The 23,674-nt window shown below is 44.0% G+C and overlaps 3 protein-coding genes across 9 annotated transcripts in view; 2 read left to right on the plus strand and 1 right to left on the minus strand.

Annotated features, from left to right (window-relative positions):
* Positions 1-7,606, plus strand: part of RABGAP1L (RAB GTPase activating protein 1 like) — a 227,785-nt gene extending 220,179 nt beyond the window's left edge. For all 7 annotated transcript variants that reach the window (XM_038144430.1, XM_038144431.1, XM_038144432.1 and 4 more), the window contains 5 exons: positions 666-770; positions 1,948-2,031; positions 2,516-2,587; positions 3,725-3,922; positions 4,263-7,606. In XM_038144430.1, the coding sequence (XP_038000358.1) occupies positions 666-770; positions 1,948-2,031; positions 2,516-2,587; positions 3,725-3,922; positions 4,263-4,418 (615 nt within the window). In that variant the 3' untranslated portion in view covers positions 4,419-7,606. The remainder of the gene's footprint in view (positions 1-665; positions 771-1,947; positions 2,032-2,515; positions 2,588-3,724; positions 3,923-4,262) is intronic.
* Positions 7,607-13,065: 5,459 nt separating this feature from the next.
* LOC119704094 (calcyclin binding protein) lies at positions 13,066-18,717 on the plus strand. The gene is made up of 6 exons (XM_038144808.1): positions 13,066-13,221; positions 13,760-13,952; positions 14,620-14,716; positions 15,209-15,308; positions 16,641-16,735; positions 18,407-18,717. Exons 1-6 carry the CDS (start codon positions 13,201-13,203, stop codon positions 18,564-18,566), a joined length of 666 nt encoding a protein of 221 aa, XP_038000736.1. The 5' UTR covers positions 13,066-13,200; the 3' UTR covers positions 18,567-18,717.
* Positions 18,718-19,926: 1,209 nt separating this feature from the next.
* MRPS14 (mitochondrial ribosomal protein S14) lies at positions 19,927-22,761 on the minus strand. The gene is made up of 3 exons (XM_038144810.1): positions 22,614-22,761; positions 21,708-21,866; positions 19,927-20,424 (listed from the first exon to the last, which is right to left on the minus strand). The coding sequence occupies exons 1-3, from the start codon at positions 22,656-22,658 to the stop codon at positions 20,242-20,244; spliced, it is 387 nt and encodes a 128-aa protein (XP_038000738.1). The 5' UTR covers positions 22,659-22,761; the 3' UTR covers positions 19,927-20,241.
* Between the last annotated feature and the right edge of the window lie 913 nt (positions 22,762-23,674).

The following is a 23,674-nucleotide window of genomic DNA, read 5'->3' on the forward strand; positions in this document are numbered from 1 at the left end:
CAGAATAAATCCAAACGTTGAGAAATGTTTGGATATATTGGGATTTCTCTCCTAATGATCTGCGAGGACAGTGCTCACAAAAACAAAGCATTCCCAGTATGTGTCACCACAAGCTTGGTCCTTCCAGAGAAAATTATATCCTCAGTTATCAGGTTTCTTCACATAATACTTTTTTGCACCAATAAACCATTTTTCTGGTGGTCCTGTTTGTCTCTTACACTTGCCTTTGCCTGAACACTTTGTAGGGTACAATGCAGACACCTAAGTGTTTCACAGTTATGTTTTCCCTGCTCACAGCTTCAAAAATGGGATGAGTTATTTGAAGTTACACTGGAGGTAAATCATGCTGCCCTCACTTAGATTAATATTGCTCCTAACAAAAATATTCTGTACATCACTGTTTGTGCCAGGACCCAGTATCTGTGCTTGTGTGCCATCTGGGCACAGGTAAACAATTGGCCAAGGCTCCTTTTGCACAGGTGTTGAAACACGGTGAAATAATTCAGTAAACAGCTATCTGAAAAGGGAATTTCATATCAAAGAATAATGTGAACCATTAGAGGGCAGGAAAAGGCAATGCTAAAACCTGAACCTGAGCTGTATGTCCCAGTGGGCTTGTACTGGCACAGAGAACATCTGATTGACACAAGTGTCTCTGGCTCTAGGCTGAAGACAAAGCAGATGTTTTGAACAAGGAACTTCTCCTGACCAAACAGAAGCTGGTGGAGACTGAGGAAGAGAAAAGGAAGCAGGAAGAGGAAACTGCTCAGGTGAGGCATTCTCCAGCTTTTCCCATTTAGTTAGTAAATGCAAGAGAAATGATATGCAGAAAAGTGTGGTTGTGTTGCATTTGTGAAAAGGATTTTGTCCTTAAAATGCAGTTTCAATTAAAAGTTTATAGTGCCAGGGTAATTTTTTTTCCGCCCAAAGTACATTTTTCAATTTTTTTTTTTATTTTTACTTGAGCTCTGAATGTTTAGTTGTTCATAGCTTATCCTCTTCCAAGTATTGTAATGATTGCTGTCACTGGTGGTGAGCAATCTCAGCTAAGGAGATGTGATCAGACCTCTTAAACATCTAAATGAAGGAGCTGGAGGAGTTGTTGCCTTGTAAGAGCCCATTCTGGATGCAGCTGCTGGATCACTTAAATAATGTTCCTGCCTGAAGCCAAAAGCAGAAGAACACGGGTGGGGGTTGGGAGAATTTTGCTGATTAGACTTGGTTTCTACTCAGCTGCAAAATACTCACTCTTTGTTCTGTAATCCTACATATCTAACATGTATGTTTCAACAGTGATACCCTGATTTTTACTTTTGCTCTTTGGCAACAGTGACTGCAACAATTAATGTTGATTCGTTGTGTCTCTCTAAAATGGAGCTCTCTGTTTGCCATAAGTAAGGCAGTGAGGTTTTTTTCCTACCGAAAGGGCTCTCCAAGTGGAGTGGTTCTGAAGGAGGGATGAGTTAGCTGTGTTTTCACTCAGTGCCACAGACTCAAACAGATTTTTTTTCTCCTGTTACGGAGCTGACAGTGTTGAGAGATTCTTCTTGTGCCATGTCCAAACAAACAAACCATCTGGCCAAGCCTGCTGTGACAGCGTGCAGAAAAACAAAATCTAAATCAGTAAACCCCACTAGTAATAGTAATGCTTTTCTTTGTGGTCTGTGGACCATGATGTACCACCATTTAACACAGAGAATGGGAATTAAGTTACAGGAGGATTCTCCAACCAGAGATAAAGGGTCACAGTGTAGACTTGTAGGCTATCACTGATATAATCGGTATTTGTAAACTGAGTAAATCAGACACTTGTCTGAGAACTGGAATTGCATAAGCAGCAGCTGTAGAGCTGTTGGAAACACAGCAAGACACAAAGAAAACAATCTGATGACACGTTTCCAGAAGTTCTGTCAGTGTACTGTGTAACTTCTCTCCTTCAATTCCTAGCTGAAGGAAGTCTTCAGGAAGCAGCTGGAGAAGGCAGAATCTGAGATCAAGAAAACCACAGCCATTATTGCAGAGTATAAACAGGTACCATTCCAGAGACCCTTTCTCATATTTCTTCTTTCAACCTGTTACGAGAGCTGAATTTTCAGCATTGCAGATTTCATCCTTCAAACAAGCTCCACCTTTCAGGCTTTCGGACAGCAATGTTGTAATTTGTCATAAATTTTTTTGTGGCTTTCCTAATAGTCTCCTAATTAGGCAGTCAGGAATAACCTGTCTTTCAGCTGATTTTAGTACTGTAGGGTGAATGCTTCTGTACTTTGTGACATAATGCAGTATAAACATCATAAACCAACTCATCCACAAAATGTCCCTGCCTCTGTATTCTGGTTCTGCATTGAATACTGCTGGGTTTTTATCATTAGCAGCAGCACTGGAGTTGTTAAGGGGGAATGCATATACTGAGTGAGGCAGAATTTAAGAAATGTTGGTTCTAGCAAAAACCATTGTTAAAAAGCACAGATTCTACTTTAGCACAGTAAACTTGAGACTGCTTTCTCTGCTCCAGATTTGTTCCCAGCTGAGTACCAGGCTGGAGAAACAGCAAGCGGCCAGTAAGGATGAACTGGAAGTTGTGAAGGTGAGAACAATGTCTCTGCCCAGGGGACGCTTCTGACACAGGTGTTGCTGAATGCCAGGGATACAGAACTGAAATGTGAGCTGAACTTGAAGTACATCAATAGCCCCACATGCATTTTTCAGCAGAAGTAAACAAGGAAAGGGTTTATTTCTCTATCTTGCATCAGACAGTGTGGAACTCTCAAACTGAAGTGCATTTAATACTTGGCTTTTCTTTTTGCTGTTAAAATACATATTTCTGGTAAAAATTCAGAGAAAACAGTATTTACTTGGATGTTTTGATTAACTGGGGAGAAAAAAGAAGACAAAACATGTTGTTTCTCAAAAATAAGACAAAACATGTTGTTTCTCAAGTGTGCACAGTAGAGGGATTGGAATTGGCCAGATTGAACAAGGTTTATACATTTGGGTTTCTGTAATTTAAGTAGAATTGGTTTAAGTAATTAAACCAAGTGGCACAGCTAGGGCCATCCCCAGAACATCCACAGGGGCTCCTCTCCCTTCTCTAAACCCCTTACCAGGACCACCTACATAAGAGGTAAACATTTCCTGATAGGTAGTAATAATGATAATAATATTAGTAATAATAATAATAATAATAATAATAATAATAATAATAATAATAATTCTGAGTAGGCAGAGTTGTTTACCCTCTGCTGTAGCTTCCACATATTTCTGTAGTACTCAAGCTGAACTGGACTTGTTGCTTTTTAGTGACTTTATAATGTTATTGATAATAACATAATTCTAGGATTGATGTTCCTAATTCTGCTGAAATAGCTCAATATCCTGTTTTAGTCTGTGTAAGCCAGGCCAGCTGTTTCATCTACTCAGACCTAATTTACTCTTCTGAGTTGTGCCGACATAAATATTACAAAGCTTTGGTAGCAGGAAGACTCTAATACAGGAGCAAAGTCTGCGTGCTTAGAGCATGCTAAGTAGATTTTAGGAATTTTTGTACTAGTTAACATACCCTGGGAATTGTTCATGAGCTACTCAGATTCTTTTCATGCCAATTATAAAAACTGCAGTCCTAGATGGTTTGAGATTGAGGCAGTCTGGCAAATAAAATGGCTCTTCCAGGAAGTACAGCAGCTCCTGTGACATGGATTAAGAATGAGCTTTCTGGGTATTTCAGGGTAAAGTGATGGCCTGCAAACACTGCAGTGAGATTTTCAGCAAGGAGGGGGCACTGAAGGTGCCTGCTGTAAGCACGGACAACAAAGGCATCGAAACAGATGATGAGAAGGATGCACTGAAGAAGCAGCTGAGAGAGATGGAGCTGGAGCTTGCACAGACCAAACTGCAGCTTGTGGAAGCCAAGTGCAAAATTCAGGTACGTGGAATCCAAGCACAGCAGGGTGGTCAGCTTAACCTCGTGCTCAGTCCAAAATTATTCTGAATCATACAAAAAAATTGTTCCAAAAGGGAGCACATACCTGGATGCCTGTATATCTGAACTTTCAGGGGAAAAAAAAAAAAAAAAACTGTCTTAAAAAGAGTATTTTATTTGTGTCTAAATATCTTGTGCTGTTTCAGCAGTTTGAATGTCTTCTCTCCCCAGTGCCTGGGAGATTGCAAGGGAAGTGCCGGACTGCAGGGACTGAGCGTGAAGATGCTTCTTTGTTAATTAATTAATTAGGTTTTGATCAATTCTGACTATTCTGCTTTCTTAGGAGCTGGAGCACCAGAGAGGAGCCCTTATGAATGAAATCCAAGCTGCCAAAAACTCTTGGTTTAGCAAAACCCTGAACTCTATCAAAACGGCCACAGGCACGCAGGCACCGCCGCAGCCGCAGCCGCCCGTGCCTCCCAGAGAGGGCAGCACATAGTTCAGCCACGGCCGGCTCAAGAGCACAAAGAACAACTCAGCTGAAACCCTGGGGGATTCTTCCTGTGGTCTCTCCTCCTGGGCAAAGGACAATGAGGCAGGAGTGCAGGCTTGAAGTGAAATTCTTCAGTGTTTTTCATTCGTTTTCTGATGTGACCCTTCTCAAAGGGGAAAAAAAAAAGTCCTGGTTTATGTTGAATTCCTACTTCCCATACTGCCTTGCTGAAAGCCACGTTCTGATACCTTCATACTTTTACACTTTATTTTATATGACTAGATGTTAAATAAATATTTCAAAACTAGGTCTTTAATACACATCTAATTTGAAATTATTATTGTCTTGCATAGAAGGTTTTTCTTCTTCTGGAGGAAGAGAGAGAATGGAAAATGTACAGTACTGCAGCATAATCTCTCCCTAGAAAGCACAGTGTAAGACCTTGAGGATAACCTAGGCCCTGGGACCATCTCAGAAGTTTATCACAGCAGCTGCATCCTGCAGAGAAGCACTTTTTGTAAAGCTTAGGCCATGGCAAAGATAGGCTTGTGCTCTCCTGGCACAATTGCTATGAGCTTCCCTTACAACTTCTTCGTTTGGATTGCTTTCTCTTCAGAAATACACTTAGTGCAGTTTTTGTAACACTCTCGTTTAAAGGCTATTTACAGCCCAACTGGAATTTAACATAAAGTTCCCTAGTTCCCTTTTTTTAATTCATGTTTATATTTTAAGAATTCCAAGGAATAATGCCTTCCACTGGGATAAAGGGAGAACCGTTTTGACACTTATTTGATGTTTTTGCTGAGAAGCAGAGTGGAGACCTTGCATGGTTTTGACCTTTTGTAAATCCTGTGCAATAAAGGGTAGGTTTTATGAATAAAAGTAATGAAAACCCTGCCCTGGGTCTATATTCAGATTCCAAATTTGACACAGAAATGAGGTATCAGATAAAACACCCAAGAGGCTTGCGCTGCACTGATGAATAAAATACCACAGAAACAAGATCTGTTTGCTAGAAGTGATTGGTTAGGAAACACTTTGTTGGTATTACTTATTTTTATAAAAACAAGCATTTTCAAGTGGAATACAAGCCCTAGACTTTCCTGTGGGGGTAGACTTCTCTGATGATTCCCAAACCTGTCTGGTGGTTTTATATCTCTTAAGGTAAGAAAGTTCAAAAGCATTTGTTTTGACTAAACATAAAGTGTTCATAGAAATACTTATTTCATGGAAAATTAAACTATTGCTTGAACTGATGGAATATTTTTTTAATTATATACGTGTCATGTCTGAAGATGGTCTTGCAGGTAAATGTCATTGCTGGACTGAATGTTGTGTATTAATTGTTTCATTTACAAGATTTTTCCAGGGACACTAGTTCTGTTTTGATCTCTTTTTTTTAATTCTAAGGAATGCCATACGTTGTCAGTTTTGTACAATAAAATTTAATAATACCCATCTTGTGCTTTGTTGTCAAGCATAATTGTGAATTATTTTCAACAGGGTAGTACAAATTTAATGTTACCAGTGCCAAAGGAAAAATTCCAAAAGGCAGTCAGTGATAGAAGTAGAGATCAAAATATAATCACCATCCTGACACAATTCTCTCTTCTAAGAATAAGGAGTTAAAAACTTTAATATTTTAAAATGTACCTTCAAGAACAGTGATTATCTGGAATTATTAATACAGTGAGGAACAAAAGGGGGGAAAACAGAAGGTATTTCTTTTGCAAATGTTATCAAAGGTCTTTTTCCCTTGTCACTGTCTTGCTCATAATATTTGCATAAATGTTTCCATTCTCTCGACTGACTAAACCCAGTGTTAGTCATTCACTTACCAGTTCTGCTTCACATTCGGAACATGAATCTGAATTCATAATAAATCTGAAGTGACATTTAAGGATACCTGGTGAACATCTGATTGGTGCATTTGAGAGTACTGTGTCCGTGAGGGAAACTGGTTATTTGACAAGTGTCTGAATTTCTCGTTTCATTTATCTTAAATCATACTTACAAGTGGATTTAAAACCGTGATTGGAAAATTGCAGTAAGAATGAGTGAAGAAATGTGTTAGGCTGTGATTCCCTGAGCAGATGAGTTAAGAGCTCACTCCTGCTCCCCCCTCCAGCCCCGCATTGTACAGTCCTGTCCCTTGTCCTTGTTGTAGTATGTGCTGGAGATAATTAAAAACAACAACAAAAGAAGATGTGGGTGGATTTATCCCCCTGCAGTTCATCTTTTGTCAAGTGAATGAGTTAAATCACCTCAAAGGTCCAATGAGCAGATCGTGGGAGTGGGACTCTCCAAATTCATCAAAAAGGAACTGGTAAATAAGGTCACCACGTTTCACAGAATGAACCTTGACACAACATTCATCTCCAGAGTGTAGATGCTTTCTGACTTTGGAAGTTGAGTTTCAGGAGCAAAACCACATTTGCTCCCTGCTGGCCGTGATGATTTCAAACCCTTTTAAGGATGGAAGCTGGCTTACCTCACTTCTGAAAGGAAGTTTCAGAAAGCAGTGACCCTGAAGGCAGTAAACAAGTTCCACCTCCCAGCTGTAGATCCACAGTAGCATTTGTAGCAACGGTATCTGGAAGAGCAATATTGAGGTGGAAACTGCATCTTCTCAGCATTACTGAGAGAGTAAGAAAATAGCTCCGTGGCATTATCTTGATCAATATTCAGAATGAAGGAAAGGAGCAGGACTCCATGATTAAACCAGTCCAGCTAAAATTCTGTCTACTGACTGTAGATGCTATTGGGAAATTTAGTTTCCTGCAAGAAAAGAGATCTCTGTGTGACAGAACTACCTACACACATATCCTTGGTGGATTTGTCAGGGATAGCTGGCTTATTGCTCAGCTTTTCAGCAGGAAACATCATCAAGGTCTCACTGTTGTTTCCATGTGGCACTGGAACAGCTAACACAGCTCCTAAGTCTGGAGTGATCAACCCTTTTTCCCTGAGTCTGTAGTAAACTATGTGTTCAGATCAAACTTTTATTAAAATTAATTTGAATTTTATAAATATATATGTGGAACTAAAACCTATTTTTAAATTTTATTAAGAATGCACCATTCTGAAATAAAGTCTTTACTTTGATTAGGAACAAACCTCCAAAGAATATTTTTACTACAACTTTTATCTTGTTGGACTATAATCTCTTCCTGAGATGCCCAATATGGGGGGGGGGGGGGGGGGAGCAAAAAAAAAAAAAAAGTCCTTCTTTTCACTTTAAAATGTTGGTTTTCCTTTGACTGTAACACTTTACAGGCTAAATGAAGCAAGGCTGATTTAGTTGTGTGGTACATTTGTGAACTAGTCTTGTATTATCTTTGTGAACCAAACTTAATATTCTAAAGTAATAGGACTTATTCCACTTAGTTTACGTTTCTAAATGTACCTGGAGAGGAATCAAAAGAAAAAAAGAAAATACCATGGGTAGAGAAGCCAAGAAACTGTGAAATCCCTGAGGTGCATCTGCATTAGGGTTTGGCAGAAACAGTCTCAGGAAAGGTAGTCAGCCATGTAATCAGTACTGCCAGTGGACAAACCCACCCTTGTCCCATCCATTAATGAGGACTTAATTTGCTACAGCTGAGTTACACTGCTGCAACTAAGTTAAAGTTGCTTACACAGGTAAGCAGTATTTCTTTTCATTGTTAGACGTTTTAAATGACTTCTCTTAGTTGGCCCTTGGAATTTCTTTGAAGATAAATTATTGTCTCTGCCACTGTGTTAAGAACAACTTGAAATAAAGCCAGCCATTTACAAGGGGAGATGGAGATAAAAAGTCAGGAACTGCAAGAGTTCAGCCCCTTCACAAAGCTTGAAGTACCCCATTGACTTGTGATGCCACTCATTGGCTGAACGTGGTAGTTTAGGAGTAAATAAAAATCTGCATTTACTGGCACCAAAGTATCAACATTTGGAAGTCACATGCCATGCTTTCTCCACAGGATCAAGGTGGGGCTGTTCCCTTCCTTCTATTAAGTAACTGCAGTGAAATCCATGAAACTACTTGTATGTGTGGGAGAACTATAATCAGGTGATTTTCATTTACTCGGAGGATTTTCATTTACTGTTAGACTCAGGGATAATTGGCAACTTCTGCACCATCTCCTAAGCCTCAACACCCTTGGCTTTGATGCCAGAAGCACTCTTACCTTGCAGTGCTGGTGTTCTTCCAGCTGCTGGAGAGAAAACTGTAGTAAGTGTGGTGTCTGATTGTGAAGAGAGGGCAGAGATGTTCCCCTGAGGTGTGAGGGACTGCTGTGGCTGACAAGCGCTCCCTGTCCCTGCTGGACCCTGCTGAGGGGGCTGCACCCGATGTGCAAACACAGAGGTTAAAGCTAACTTACTTGTCTGTCTGTTGTGCTAATATCCTAGTGGGAACTGTCCCATTAGCTCCTTCCAGGTAATAACACGGAGGGGAGACATGATGAAACACTCAAGTTTGGATCTCTCAGGTGTTAGGGGAGGTGGATGCCACAGCAGCCTTTAGAACTGAGCTACACAGGTGGATTTTGGGAAATGCAAGGAATTTGCGACTGGATTTATAATGCTCAGCATTGATCAAGACCTTCTCCTTCCCAGGTCAGAAGTCTACACAATTTATTTCAGGATTGTGACTTAACACACAGGTCAATTCTCCAGGAATACAGGGCTCTCCATTTCTCCTGGGTCTCGATGGCTTTGCTACTGAATGTATTTCATGCTATTTTTACCTGAAAAACAAAAAATGGGTACAGAATTAGGATATTACTTTTTATTATTTTTCTTATCCGGTGTGACTTGCTTTTATTTAACCTGTAAAGGAATATATATGTATCTTTGGAGAACTGTATCTTACATATAGAATAATATATAAGAAACAGAATGACAAGGGGATAAATACATCAAATGGATTTGGTATCATAAATTTCATTTGATACCACCAGAATCCTGGGCTGTACTAATTTCCTTACAGTTTCTCTTCTTTTTGTATTTTATATCATACATGGATGGTACTACCAATGCAAACCACATCAGATGTTCCCAGATTTTTCTTCAGATCTCGATTTCTGTCTTTCAGTAATTCCTGGGTTTGCAATTGTGCTATGCCACCCTCGAAAGCTGTGCCAGGAGCTCTACTGAGATTTGGGAACTCTTGCTTTCCCGTGGAAGAAGATGCTCTGGCTTCTTCGAACTGGGAAAAGATGACATATGAATGCAGAAAATTTCTAATCAAGCATAATCCATCTCTCTCTCTGTCTGCCATTAAGGTGGATTCACTCCAGCACACTGAAAACAGAGCAGCTCCAAAGCTCTGACTCCATGACAATGAAGTTTTCCAGATTCGGGGTTGCCTTTGCGATCTGGGTGTGTCCCAGGTTCACAAATCCTGAGGAGTTAGGGGAAAAAAGAGCATCATAGAGAGGTCACACTTTCAACTGAGAACCATTCAGTACTACCACTACTTGGGTAACACATCCATGTGTTATATAAAGTACAACATGAAAATATAAGTGTAATGCTTGTTATTAAAAGTGCAATTCAATGTACCTGGTCACAACAAATGTTTACTTTTTTAATTGTTACAGAATTGTTCAGATCAGTACCTTGTTATCATTGTGTGAACGATGCCTTGTAAAATAAATGGAAATGGAAAACAACTTGGGGATAAGATGCTTATTTTCCTAAGCCATTTACTGAAGAAGCAGCTTAAACGTGTTTGCAGGGAGAAGCAGCTGCTGTGTCAGGGTTTCTGACGCAGTTCTCACCAGCAGCTCTGCTGCACCGGGGCACAGTGACTTGGCAGGTTGGCTGTCCAAAGGGGGTGCGTGCTAATTCCAGCCCGTTCCTTAGGATAATGTCCTGTTCACTGGGAGCTGTGCCTGAGAGTGAGGACCCTGGTCCTGTGCTCCACATGCCAGCAGAGAGGTTTCCAGCGCAGAGAATGCTTTTCCTAAAGGTTGGTGATACGCAGCAGTGGGACAACAGTTGTTGTTAAGGTCTTTGTGCTTCCCTGGAGTACACAAGCCTTGAGGCAGCGTGCCTGCAGGAAGAGACACAGGGGGCAGAAGGAAAGGGCAAGAAACTGGCAAGCGACTACTAAGAGAGAGGCAGGGCTGAGCAAGAACAGGGCAGAGCAGAACGTGCCACAGTCAAAAGTATCCAAATGCTTTATAAAACCATTTTTCCATGTGAGCAACTGCTCCAGGATTTATTTTCCCTTAACTGAGAAGAACTGCCATTGCTCCCAGATAACAGCAAAAGCACACAGCACTTCAGGGGACGATAAGGCAAAGAGGGACAAAAGCTGAAGATTAAATTTACCAGCCGTAACATTTTGTATTTGGATTTACCTCCACTGTCCAAAGTGTTTGTCAGGAGAGCAGGCAGCATCCAGATGCTGTTGCAGCTTCCTGCAAAGGCGAGCTATGTGGAGCTTGTTTTTACATGACAAGAGTGAGAACTCTTCTACATGTGGAGGTGCCACATGTACAGAAATGCCCATCATTTAAGGAAACTAAATAAACACTTAAAAACCAAAAAAACTTAAGGAAAAAAGCAAATTACAGACTCACTTCAAATGCATTTCTATGTTAACAAAAGCATTTCCTCCTCTAGTCAGAACTTAAATTAGAAAGCAATACCAATTTAAATTGTAAAATAAAGAGCACTTGCTAATATAAGACCTCAATTAAGTGTGGGGAAACTCAAAGATTAGTAGCTATATTAAAAACCACAAAATTTTTCCTTGTCTCAGTTGCACAGAAAAAAATTTAAGGAAGTTATTCCTGAATAAGCAATTCTCCTTAACCAATCAAAAAAAAAAAAATTTGCCATAAAAGCTAATTCCTGCTGACCATATTGTATTTCCTGGATAAAATCAACTATCCTGTCTCCAAGTGCTGTTCCTGAAGATGGTCAGGCTTATGCTTAGTCCTATGAAAATTCAGAATACCCACAGTTAATTTTGCAGATCTTCTCTCCACTGCAGATCCTGAAGCACTGCAGAGGGTTATAATAAACACCTCAGTGCAACATCTGTTGAAACCACTTTGGGGAATGCCAACTTGAACATAAATCTTTGGCTTCAGGGCTTCTATGAATTCATTTTCGTCAAATTTCTTCTTCCCTCCCTACCTCTACAGATCTTTTTTCAGATGAATTCCTGGATGCTCACTTTAGAAGAGACAAAAACCCCAAGCCCATGTATCAGCAAACGAGCTGACATTGCTCAGTTTGGTAAAACTGGTGTTATAACTGGCACCTTATTCTGGAGAAATGGACTTTTTCAGTGCTGAAGAGCTGTGCCCTGCCTTGGGTCACACTGTTTATAAAGGACATCTGAGGGCAAATGCTGCCTCCTCTACATTCCTGCTAAAGAATGCCATTGCCTTATTGTTTTCTTCTGGGGAAATTGTAATGCCCAGTGGGGCTATAGAAATTTTTTTTTGGTGGTGCTCACTGAGCTGATTTAGTAACAGTGTCAACAGTCATGTTTTTCTTTTGATGAGGAAAATGCTTCAAAGAGAATTTTGGTAGCATTACACCAGTATGTTTTTACATCCATACAGCCAAATGCTCTGTAAATAAAAGCTACGTTTTCCTTGCAAATGGTTTGATAACCAAGTCTCTTACTCTCAAAGTCACTCCCAGAGTACACATTGTGACATTACAGGTCAGGAACAATTTCCCGACAGTAACTTACTCTCTGGGTTGGCTGTAGAAAGCTTATTATGCATTTGTTCTGGGGGGGGTCTCCCTCTGCGGTGGTGTGTGTTTTGAGGGCACTGTTCCATCCACCCAATTTCTGTTGGATTTGGTTGGTTTTTAATTGATGAAATCTTAGAACTTGAAAGCTTAAACCTTGCTGGAGTTGATCTTGGAGGTCTTTTCCAACCTTAATAACCATGAAAATGAGGAACAGACACAGAACAGGGCACTTGTTTATAAGTTTATAAGCCAATCTTCCTTTAAAGGCCGCCAACAGAGATTTCTCCCCCTTTGATCACAACTGACCTCCACCACATGAGCCTGACACTCTTTTCCCGAGGAAGGAAAACAACACTTTATTTTGCAAAATTAATCTAGGACCTTGACAGCCACGAGCTCAGGGGCATCTGCGGTAAAACGAGGGAGAGATTTCCGACCTCCAAACTAAAACCTAACCCGTGCCCGCCTCAGCCGCCCCTCACACCGAGCAGACCGCGGGGCGGGAAAAGCCCCCGGTCCCGCCTCCCTCAGAGTCCGGGGGACGGGAAAACTCCGGATCCCGGCCGTCCCTCAGAATCCTCGGGGTGGGGAAGCTCCTGATCCCGGCCGCCTCTCTGAGTCCTCGGGATGGGGAAGCTCCTGATCCCGCCCGTCCCTCACAGCCCGGCGGGCGGGAAAAGCCCCCGGTTCCACCGTCCCTCAGAGCCCGGGTGGCGGAGCAGATCCTGATCCTGCCCGTCCCTCAGCACCCGGCGGGAAGGGGGGGAGACGTTCCTGATCCCGCCCGTCCCTCAGAATCCGGCGGGCGGGAAAACTCCCGGCCCCGCCCGTCCCTCAGAGCCCGGCGGGGGAGAAGCTCCCGGTCTCTCCCGTCTCTCAGAGCCCGGCGGGGGAGAAGCTCCCGGTCTCTCCCGTCCCTCAGGGCTCGGCGGGGGAGAAGCTCCCGGTCTCTCCCGTCTCTCAGGGCTCGGCGGGGGAGAAGCTCCCGGTCCCGCCTCCTCAGGGCCGGAGCGGGCGGGGCCGGGGCCCGCGCGTCACTTCCCGCGGCCGGAAGGTTCCAGAGGTTCCACGGGGAGCCGCCATGGCCGTGGCGCGGGAGGAGGTGAGGCGATTCCCGGCTCTGCTCCCCGGGCGCAGGCGGGGTCCTGGGTGAGGGGCAGCGGTGGGGCCCCGGCCGGGAGGCGGGAGCCGTCGGTCCCCGCGTTCGCTGAGGGCTGCGGAGGTCTCGCCTTGCGGCGGTGCGTGTTGAGGGAGCTGTGCCATCCGCCCAGCTTCTGTCGGTTCCTGCTGGTTTTTAGTGTATGAAGAGCTAAGCACTGAGAGCTTAAACCTTGTCTGAATTGACGTGTTTGGAGGTCTTTTCCAGGCTTGTGCCGTGGTTAAACAGGGGAGTTGCAGCCTTCCAGCCCGGCCCATTCTGTGAATTAGGATTTTATGGTTATACATATCTGGAGGAGTGGACAGGGGGTGAGGAAGGGATGATTCCGTGCTTAAATGGTTGTAGCGGGAAACTAAACTACTGACCTGATAAGGCTGAAATTGCAGCATCTGGAATACGTGAAGATGTCATAAAAAGCTGTGAGCCCTGAGCATAAAAAATGTATCTAACGTATACGTGTGATCCTTTGTTTTCGAACCAGTTGCAGAAAGATTTGGAAGAGGTTAAAGAGCTGCTCACGAATGCCACTAGGAAGCGGGTGCGTGATGTCCTTGTGGCAGAGAAACAAAAGCTGGAGCTGGAAATCAAGAACCAGCCTCTGCCGAAGCCAAAAGATGTGGCAGAGGAAGAAAAGTCATCGCTGGGAGGATACACAGTGAAAATAAACAATTATGGTAGGATGATTTTTCTGTAGCTCCAGCACCTCCCTGAAGAGATGGCAGGGTGGCATTACTGGGAGTTAGAGTTGCCATTTAGCATCATAGTGAAGCCTTAATTGTTTATTCCACACTGGAGACCCCACTTTAAAAGCTGCCACATGTTTACTTGCCATCCAGACCTCAGTGTGTGTTGATCATACTTGTGTGATAGCTTTGGTGGGATGCATTAAGTATCCTTGCTGTACCAGCTGGTATTTTTCCATTGCTTAGTGTTTAGCAGGAATTTAAGAGTAAGCTTTGGCTTTTCTGCTCCCCATGTAGGTGAGAGGAGAGGGAATTGCTCAAGATGCAGGGAGCAGGGGAAGAATTGGGTCAAGGAAACTGCAGCAGGAGCAAACAGCTGGCTTGACTCCCCCTGCACAGCCTGGGTTGCTCTCTTTTGACCTGAGCTGATATGTGGGTTTTCTCAGAATTTGCAAGGATTAGGGAACAGGGCTACATGGGGGGACCTCCCTTTGCTCTCAGGTTATTCCTGAATAATTAATGTTTTCCTTTTACCACTCTGAAAATTGCTTTAGTAAGAAAAAGACCCTAGTTGTTTTAGAGGGTTTTGTGGGGGAAGTTGGAGTGCATGAAGCTTATGGAGGAAATGTAGAACTTAATCTCTTTTTTTCACTTCCAGGTTGGGATCAGTCAGATAAGTTTGTTAAGATTTACATCTCTTTAAATGGCGTCCAGAAGCTTCCTGCTGAGAATGTGCAGGTGAATTTCACGGAGAGGTGAGTTCATCTTGTAGCACAACAAGAACACTGGCATGCAGCAGTGTTGGATTAGCCTTTTTTCTCCTCTCCCTTTTTTCTTTTTTTAAACTAAAGTTGTATTAGCTTTTTGTAGCACTTGAGGGTATCAGGGTGTTTTCATCTTACAAATGCACCTCCTGGTGCTTGACAGGGCACGTGGTGTTAGCCCTGGGTATTTGTGGTGATAGAACTGAGGTGTACATTAAGGAAATTGGGTTTTCCAAGTTTGTAGGTAGAAAGGATCCTAAAGATCTTGCTTTGCTGTGAGTCTGGATTGGTTCTTCTAATTTCTCTCTTAAAATTGAACTGAACATTCTGAGAGGCCTGAGAATAAAGTAATTCAAGCCTGTTGACCTGCTTTTTCAAGAAGTACTCCTCTGCTCCCCTAAGAAATATGCCTGCTAAAGGGTTTTTAGACAGTGTAATGATTGGAATACTTGTGCCTTTCCTCCCTCCACTTCCTGGGTCCAGGTCATTTGATCTGCTAGTGAAGAATCTGAACGGGAAGAACTACACCATGACCTTCAACAACCTCCTGAAGCCCATCTCAGTGGAAGGCAGCTCTAGAAAGGTCAGTGCACCTTGTCTCTTAGAGGTCATTTAGGGCCCTCACTGAGTATCGTGTTCATTGCCCGGCTGGTTCAGGAGATGCCGTTCTCATGTTCAGTCCCTCCCTTCTGCTGCTAAGTCTCTGCACTGTGAACATGAGTCTTACTAATCTGTGATTGTCATAACTGCAGAATTAGTCTCTGGAATCCTATTTCAAGAGATCATGTCTGGATATTTAATAGCTCACCAACAGGATTTCAGAAATAATTAAGCAGAAAATACCACCAAGTGTTCATAAGCATCTTTGTGCATTTAAACACCTCTGAGAAATTCTTTGCCATTTTAAGAGATTTGTCAGCAGACTGAAATCTCGGGAAGTTTAAATAGGCTTAATTCCCAAAGCCAAGTCTGGAACCTGCTCTGCCTTAGTAAGGGTGTGTTGCTCCAGAACTGAACACTGGTGTGGTGGTTTAACCCTAGCAGTGTGTTGATTTTCTGAGGGAAAAATTAACTCTGTCTCTGCCAAAACCAGGACAACTAGTAACACTGTACTGCTGCTGGCTGGTGGTACCTGTACTCTGCTGCTTGTGGCACTTTCCCAGGCTGAGATGTGTCACATACCTCCTGTGAGTTCTCTGTTGTGCTTGGTGACATCAGACGTGAAGAGCTACTGGTTCATTTGGAGATTGGCCTAAAATGAGCACAGAGTGAAACTAAACCAGCTGAAATAAACGAGAGTGATGCTCTGGTGATTTTCAATACAGTATGAAAGCGAGCAGTGGTCATGGACTTGTTAAGCCAAGCTAAAGCTGCAGTAGACCCTTGTGTGCTGTGGCAGGCAGGAGTTGTTTGTGAAATTTAGGTCAGGGTTGCAAGTCAACAGGCTTTGTAACTTGCAAACATGTTGCAAGATTAAGTAATACCCTAAAACTAGTTTCTTGTCCTTGGAGGAATAAATTGGAGGAGCCTCTACCTCAACTCGGTATGCTTGGAGAAGTCTAGTAAGTATAGTCACTCTTTACCAGGCAGTCCTGGGTGCTTGAGCATCCTTCAGATCACTGGATGGTGTTCCTGCAGCACTTTATGTTCTTCTGTATTGGTGCTGTGAGTCTGTGCTAGTATTATATTAACCACATAGATAAGTTGTCCACGGTGGAGTTAATCCTTCGTACCCTGAGGCTGAGGACATGCTATAATTTTTGTATGCTCCATAATAACGGATAGCTGAGAGAAATGTTTCAGGAATCTTGAGAGTATGGAAGAGGCTTACGTTACAAGCTAACCTTATTCATTTTGACTGGCATCCCTTTACGAAGCATTCTGAATTCATGCCTTGCTCTTGTTCACCGTACAGATAAAGACAGACATGATCCTTGTCATGTGTAAGAAGAAGCGGGAGGAAAAATGGGATTGTCTCACTCAAGTGGAAAAAGAAAGCAAAGAGAAAGAGTAAGTGTCTTTTCAACCCTCCATCTTGTTTTCCATTTCCTGTTCTCTGTGTTGTTTTAGGACTGTTCAGAGAGATCTGTACCGGCTGTGCAGCTCTTCTGAGGATTGCTGGGCTGGGGCACACACCCTGAGATGTTGGAGGATTGTTAGGTTGGGATTTCTTTTGATACTTGTAGGACTGCAAGTGGAAGAAATTAGACTTTTGAGTAGCTGCCACTCCTCCGCTGTTTTATTGCTAATGATGAAGGCTGCATCATAGCACATGTGATAGGGAAGACCTGCAGTGAGAATTAAGGGAATCAACCAATGAAAGATTCATTTGCATTTTGATGGCTGCATTCATTGCAGTAACTGCATTAGTGAGGTGACTTCTTTTAGATCAAGTGTGTATTACATAGAAATACATGGGTAGATCCCCTGCAGCTCTGCTGGTCAAAATCATGATTGTCACCTGTGTGTGAAGTGCCTGCACAAAAATCCCAGCATCAGCATGCTTTTGGCAAAGCAGGTCTTTGTTTACTTAGATGGCTTTCCAAAGTCTCAAGCCAGTTTGTAACACTTCAAGTGCTTGGGAACAGCAGCAGCTTAGACGTACACAGGTATGTGCGTGGTAAATGAAGCAGGAAACACCTGGGGAAAAGAGACTTTATATATATATATATATATATATGTATATCATATAATGATTTAATGTTATTTTATATGTACAAACACCTTGAAGAATGAGAACACTTTTGAGAAATTTATCCCTGCCAACAACAGTTCATTTTGTGTATGTTTTTAGGGTGATTTGCTAAAACTGATCAGGCATAAGTACCTGAATTTAGGGCAAAACAGCCTTCTCCACTCAAATGGCATCACAGGAGATTTAAGAGGAAGTGACTTGACAAATAATGCAGTTTTCTGGAGGGACAAGGTCACTTTGTTAAACCTGTATCTTGTGCAGAGAATTCCCGAAGATTTACTGTTTGTCAAACGAGCGGCTCTAGAAATGCTGCTCCCAGCCAGGGTCTGTGCGGCCAATGGTTGGCCCCGAGCATGAGGAACGTGCTCCCTCTGCTGATCTGTCTTCATCTGCTGTGTTTTTGAGCTAGACTGCACTAGGACTACCTACAGGATTCCGGAAAATGGGATAGAGAGGGCATTATTTATAGGCGGGTCATACAGGCCGTGTCCTCCACGGTGCTGACTGCGGGTGGCACTGTTCATCACCTGAGAAAATTGCTTTGAAATGCAATGTGGTAAGAAGTCAGTTAACTTCTGGAGATCATCTGAAAAATGGAAAGCAGAAAAAAGCCTTTTGGGTTGTGAATATGGTCTGTCCAAAGAGCTTGATGTGGTCATTTCTCCATTTTTATTCACCCACCACGTAACACAAGGCAAGTATTGGCACTTTCTCTGTTATATTTCACTTTTGCTTCCTGGGTCACGTTTACTGCAAAATGCTTCACACCAAAATAGTGTCCCACCCCGTGGGACATCTCTAGGTGTGCTACTTAACTTGCACTTGGTTTAAGGGTGTTTCTTAGGATTCTTCCTATTTGGAAGCTGACTGAGACTGTGATCTGAAGTCTTTGCCAAAGCAAAAGTCCCGTTACCATGATGTTTCAAACAAACATTAGCATTCCTTTTGTTGGGTATTCCTGACCTTCTCACGTATCTGTCTTGCAGGAAGGCTGCCTATGACACCGCAGATCCTAGTGAAGGGCTTATGAACATTTTAAAAAAGATGTATGCGGAAGGGGACGATGAGATGAAGCGCACCATCAATAAGGCCTGGGTTGAAAGCAGAGAAAAGCAGTACAAAGGGGACATACCAATGGATATCTGAAAGCACTCTAAGGGCCGCCTTAAAACTGATCTTCCATGTGAGACACGCTGTGCTGCAAAGATCATCGTTTACATAACCTTCTTCCAAGCAAAGACAGTCATTTTCCATTTCAGGTTGGAGAAAATATTTAAATAAAATAGCTTCTAAAGCATTTCTGTCAGTCAAGTGGTTCAGCATTTCCTGAGGAGTGAAGCATAGGGTATATATCCAAAGCCTCTCAGATGAGCTGGGAGTGCTGTGAAACTGAGAAAGGAATGTAAAAGTAAAGGAATCTTAAACTAGGATGGGTCAGGGCCTCTGTTGCCAGTGGCAGCTGGACCCATGTGGTTGCTGGGGCTAAGGTCAGGCTCACTTCACAGGGTGTAGCTTTCTGATTAAAAGGGGGAAAGTGCTGAACTATAAAGCATGTCACAAAGGGAGAACTGCTGAAGAAAGCAGAACATTAAGTATTTGATAGTTATGCAGAAACAATACGGTGTTAATCCTGTGGTATTCAAATTTACTGATTACTCTCAGAAACTATTCCTGTCTAATTACTATTACTATGAATTTTGGAAATCCAAGTGCTTGGGCTAGCTGCGAGCCCATCTTTGAGATGGCATCAGTCAGGATGCAGTCTGCAGTCATCAGCAGGAGAGCAGGGACAGGGAGCTTGCCCTGGCTCCAGCAGTGTAAAGTAGGAAACAAGGGATAAGCTCCACTTTCTCCATCAACTTTGAAAGGGTTTTAAGGTAAGAGAGTAAGTATATTGAGATGGCTTATACATCAAAATATAACTCAGCTGGGTGTGATGGGTTGCTGTCAGTTTCCTGCTGGGAAATTTGGCCTTTTCATTGCCACCTCTCAGCCCCTGCTGGGGAGGGGGACATAGCAGCCACTGCCCCCCCTTTACTGCAGTGCTTTGAAGAAGAGTACAGGGCAAACGTGACCTTAGCAGCAAGCCTGTTGTGAATTGTGTCCTTCCTGCCTCCTCATGTGTCTCCCGAGGACAGATTTGTTGTTACCTGTGAATTAAGGAAGCCATTACTCTCCTGTTAGGGTCTGGACTAGGGCTTCCCTGCCACCTTGTTCTTGAAGCATGGGACCGAGCACTGCACTACGAACAGGAGAAATACCAGCACAGTGTAGTTTCTAACAGGCCCTTTAGCCACTTTGTCTGCTCGTTAATACACGTATGTATTGAGTTAGCATAGCAAGAGTATCTAAACTTGAGGCCATGTTTTATTCCCACTCTGTGCTTGCCCTTGTTCACAGCAGAATACCTCTTTGTCCTGTTGTGCAGTTTTACTGATGCTTTTACCCAGATTACCATGATGAACTTACCGTATGATGGCAACAAAAAAAAATGTTTAAACGAGCCTTGTGCTGTATGTCTTTATTTCTAATATTGCCCATGCCACAAACCTCAGCTTAGTTCTGCAACCATCATGTAGTGATTTTTTTCTCAGAATCAAACTGCCTCTCACACACACCAGTTCAGTGCAGTTGTGCTGCTGCTTGTCAGCTGATAGCAACTGCAATCCAGCGAGTTTAATGAATCAGCACAACTTCTCGTCCTTCCCTTATTAGTTTGACAGTGATGCTGGGCTCCGAGGCAGGACAGTCTTGCTTTAATTACCCACACAAATGAGCCTGGTTTGTTTCATCTGCCTGAATGCACACGCACGTGAGATTATTACCACATAGCTCTCTGTACACCGGACATCTGAGCGTGGTCAGCAAAGTGGCGGAAAACAATCCTGCTGAGCCTCCAGCGCCGCTTCACCCCCCGAGGGCGGGATGTCAGCACACAGCGGTTCCGGATCCTCACAGGGCAGCTGTCCCGGGGCAGGGCGGCGATCTCCTTGTCCGCCACTTCCTGAAAGAGAAGCACTAAAGTTTATCTGCATTCCCTGGGATTAGAGGGGCCTTACTGCCAGACCTCACAATCCAGATGTTGACTAGGTACCATCACAAGTTTCTCTACCACCTCATGAATAAACTTTTGTTATTTAACTGGAAACTTTCACCTCACTCAGCCCACCCTTTCTGGGCATTCCAACAGTGAATGTAAACTGATCCACATGGAGACCCCCAAATTCATCCTATTGCACAGACAGAACAATCTCAAGCCACTAATTTTAACCTGTCAAATCAGCTTGTCTCTGTCCCTGTTGCAGGGTGGGCTAGCCCTCTAAGAGACCCAAGATTTAATCTTATTACAGACTGAATAACCTCAAGCCAGGAATTACAGTTAGCCAAAAACACACTTGGCTGTCTCCTTGTTGCAGAGTAGGCTAGTCCTTTCAGATGAGCAGAATTTAAATATATGTTGTTTATTAACTGCCTGCTGAGGCAGCATGCTTTGATGTCAGTAAAAGGGGACTCATACAGGGTTCTTTGGAAGGTGTTACAGGATCTTCTTTTGGGGCTTTTTTCTGTATTGGTTTTGCCTCGTAAGGACACCCAGCACCAGTCAGACTTGCCCAAGAATGATAAAGCCAATATATAAAAGCAAATTCATACACTTTCTCTCCTGAGATATGTAAGTATCATGGCCAGATCAAATAGAGGAATACTCTGATACATGCAAATGTTTTTGCTGCTTAGTAATGCAGGCTGAGAGCAGGGCAGTCGATTTTTAAAAACAGTTTTTTAATGCTCAGATCTGATGCAGGTTTCACATGCTTGTAGCTCAGGCAAGAAGTAAAATTTAATATTTGTAATTGCACAGATTGGTAGTTTGGGCTAGATGAGGCATTCAGATTTTTTAATAAAAAAAATCTAGTTTATTATCCTGAATTATTGGAAGTTAAGAAAATAGATGTGTCAATGTATATTAGGGGCAGTGTATGGAGCAGGGGGGAAATGTGATTTCACTGTATTTAGTGTTACATACACTGCTTACACAAGCATTGGTTTCAAAAAAACCCCAAACCCAGTGCACACAACCTCCAGTCAGGTGAACACCATGTTGTTGTAAACACCCCCAAAAGGCTGAAGTCACTATGGAATATGACATGATTCTGTGCCTGTGAGCTGGGAAAACACAACATCTGTGACCTGGGGCAGCCGTTTAGCTCTATAAAGTGACCGCCGTGGCCCTGAGCACACCACAGCAGCAAGAGCCACGTGTGGCTGGGTACAGGCAGCTGGCAGTACCTGCAGCTCCTTGGGGAGGATGGAGTTCTTGCGGATGGCGTTGATCCGCAGCCTCTCATCTGCATACTCGTAGGCCATCTTCCTTCTCTTGACGTCCCGCAGCATCCTCCAGTCCACATAGTAGCTCCGCACCTGCCTCGGGCAGGACGAGGGGAGAACCTGATTAAAAAAATAAAATTTGTGATACCTGCCTGTTGCACCTAGTTTGCCCTAGTCAAGGATGATTTGTTATTTCCAAAAAGCATGGAATATCCGGAGTTGGAAGGGACTGACAAAAACCGAGTTCAATGCCTGGCCCCAACGCGGCCCCCACAATCCCACCATGTGCCTGAAGTGTTGCCCAAAAGCCTCTGAGCTCTGGCAGCCTTGGGGCCGTCACCACTCCCTGGGGAGCCTGTTCAGTGCCCGGCCACCCGCATGGGGAAAACTTTTTGCTAATATCCAGCCCAAGCCTCCCCTGACAGTTCCCTCGGGTGCTGCGTCTCCGCTGTCGTTTAGCTCCTGGATCACACGTTACTTCTCACACCTCACCGCTGTCAGCATCTCCCTCACCGAGGGGCAGCTCCGATCTTTGCTCTCTCTGACTAGTAACAGTGATGCCTTGAGAGCTTTAGCTTTCATATTTTCCACATTCCATACTGCATTCGTATATAACTCCGAACGTCATATAAAGCGTTAGAAGGTCTCTTCACAGAGACACAAAGAGCCCCAAGCTACACCGAACGCTACACCGAACACCGGACCCGCGATGTTCCCGCGCCGCGGGGACAGAGCCGAGCCCGCAGCGGTCAAACACTACCCGTATCTCCCCTGCCCGCTCCCCGGGGCCTCGGCCGGGCGGATAGAGTCCCGGAGAGACGCAGGGAAGCAGGATGAGAGGAACGGAGGGGAGGGAGAGGGTCTGACCTGCCGAGCCGCCCTCAGCGCCCAGCACAGCGCGGCCGCCGCCATCTTGTCGGTGCGCGGCGCGTGCGCGCAGCCAGGGCAGGGCCCGCCCTCAGGCCGCCCCTCAGGCCGCTCCCGCCTCCTCCCGGCGCTGCGTTCCCAGTGCGCCCGGGTTCTTAACCCTCTGCGGCTGGAATTGCGATAAGAGCCCTCGGCGCACGTGAGGGCTGTGCTCTGTAGAGCTCAGCTCCGTATATCTGAGCTATACAGAGCTTTCAGGGCTCGCTGGCACCTCCCGTCAATGGAGGCAGCTGGATCTGCCGCAGAAACATCGGGATCCGGCCTTGGGTGCAGCAGAGTTATCCCAGGATGAAGGGGAACGGCTGTGAAAATTAGAGGGAAAGATGTCCCAGCAGGAAAATTGGCGCAGAGGCATCGCCCCGCCGCTGTGGGGTCCCTGTCTGTGAGCCCATCGTCCATAAGCGTCCTGACCGCTTGTCCTGCTGCGGGCCCGGCGGCTCAGCTAAAGGCTGGGCTAGTGCTGTTCCTTAGGGGTCTCCTTTGCTTGTTAATCGCCTGCGACTACTCCTAAATTCCTAGGTATATACCTGTGGCTTGCAAGGGATTTTTCTGCTGGTGGGTTTTGAATCGTAGACTGTTCTGAATTGGAGGGGACCCATAAGGATCATCGAGTTCAGCTCCTGGCCCTGCACAGGACAACTCCGAGAATTCCACTGCATGCCTGAGAGTGTTGTCCAAGCTTCTGCTGATATCCAAACCTGAATGATCATAACCCCAAACAGAGAAAAACAAATGGGAAATTTTGCTTCCATTGTTCCTGTTCAGTGAGGGAAACTGTCCTGTTCCACTCATTGTGACTTCTCTTAGGTAGTATTTAAAATATGCCTATTTCCTGATTTCAGGGAGAACATGCATCACGGTTTTGATGTTGAATTCATAGTTTTCTGAGTGTATCAGCTCATTAGCAACATTCAAAAAGTCATTCAAGAAGCTGGTTCTCTCAGTTTGTCAGGCTGCTTGCTCTGTGTGTGCTAGTTGTTTTACTCAGATGTTTGGCATAT

This window comes from Motacilla alba, chromosome 8 (assembly GCF_015832195.1).
Source record: "Motacilla alba alba isolate MOTALB_02 chromosome 8, Motacilla_alba_V1.0_pri, whole genome shotgun sequence".
Lineage (NCBI taxonomy): Eukaryota > Metazoa > Chordata > Aves > Passeriformes > Motacillidae > Motacilla > Motacilla alba.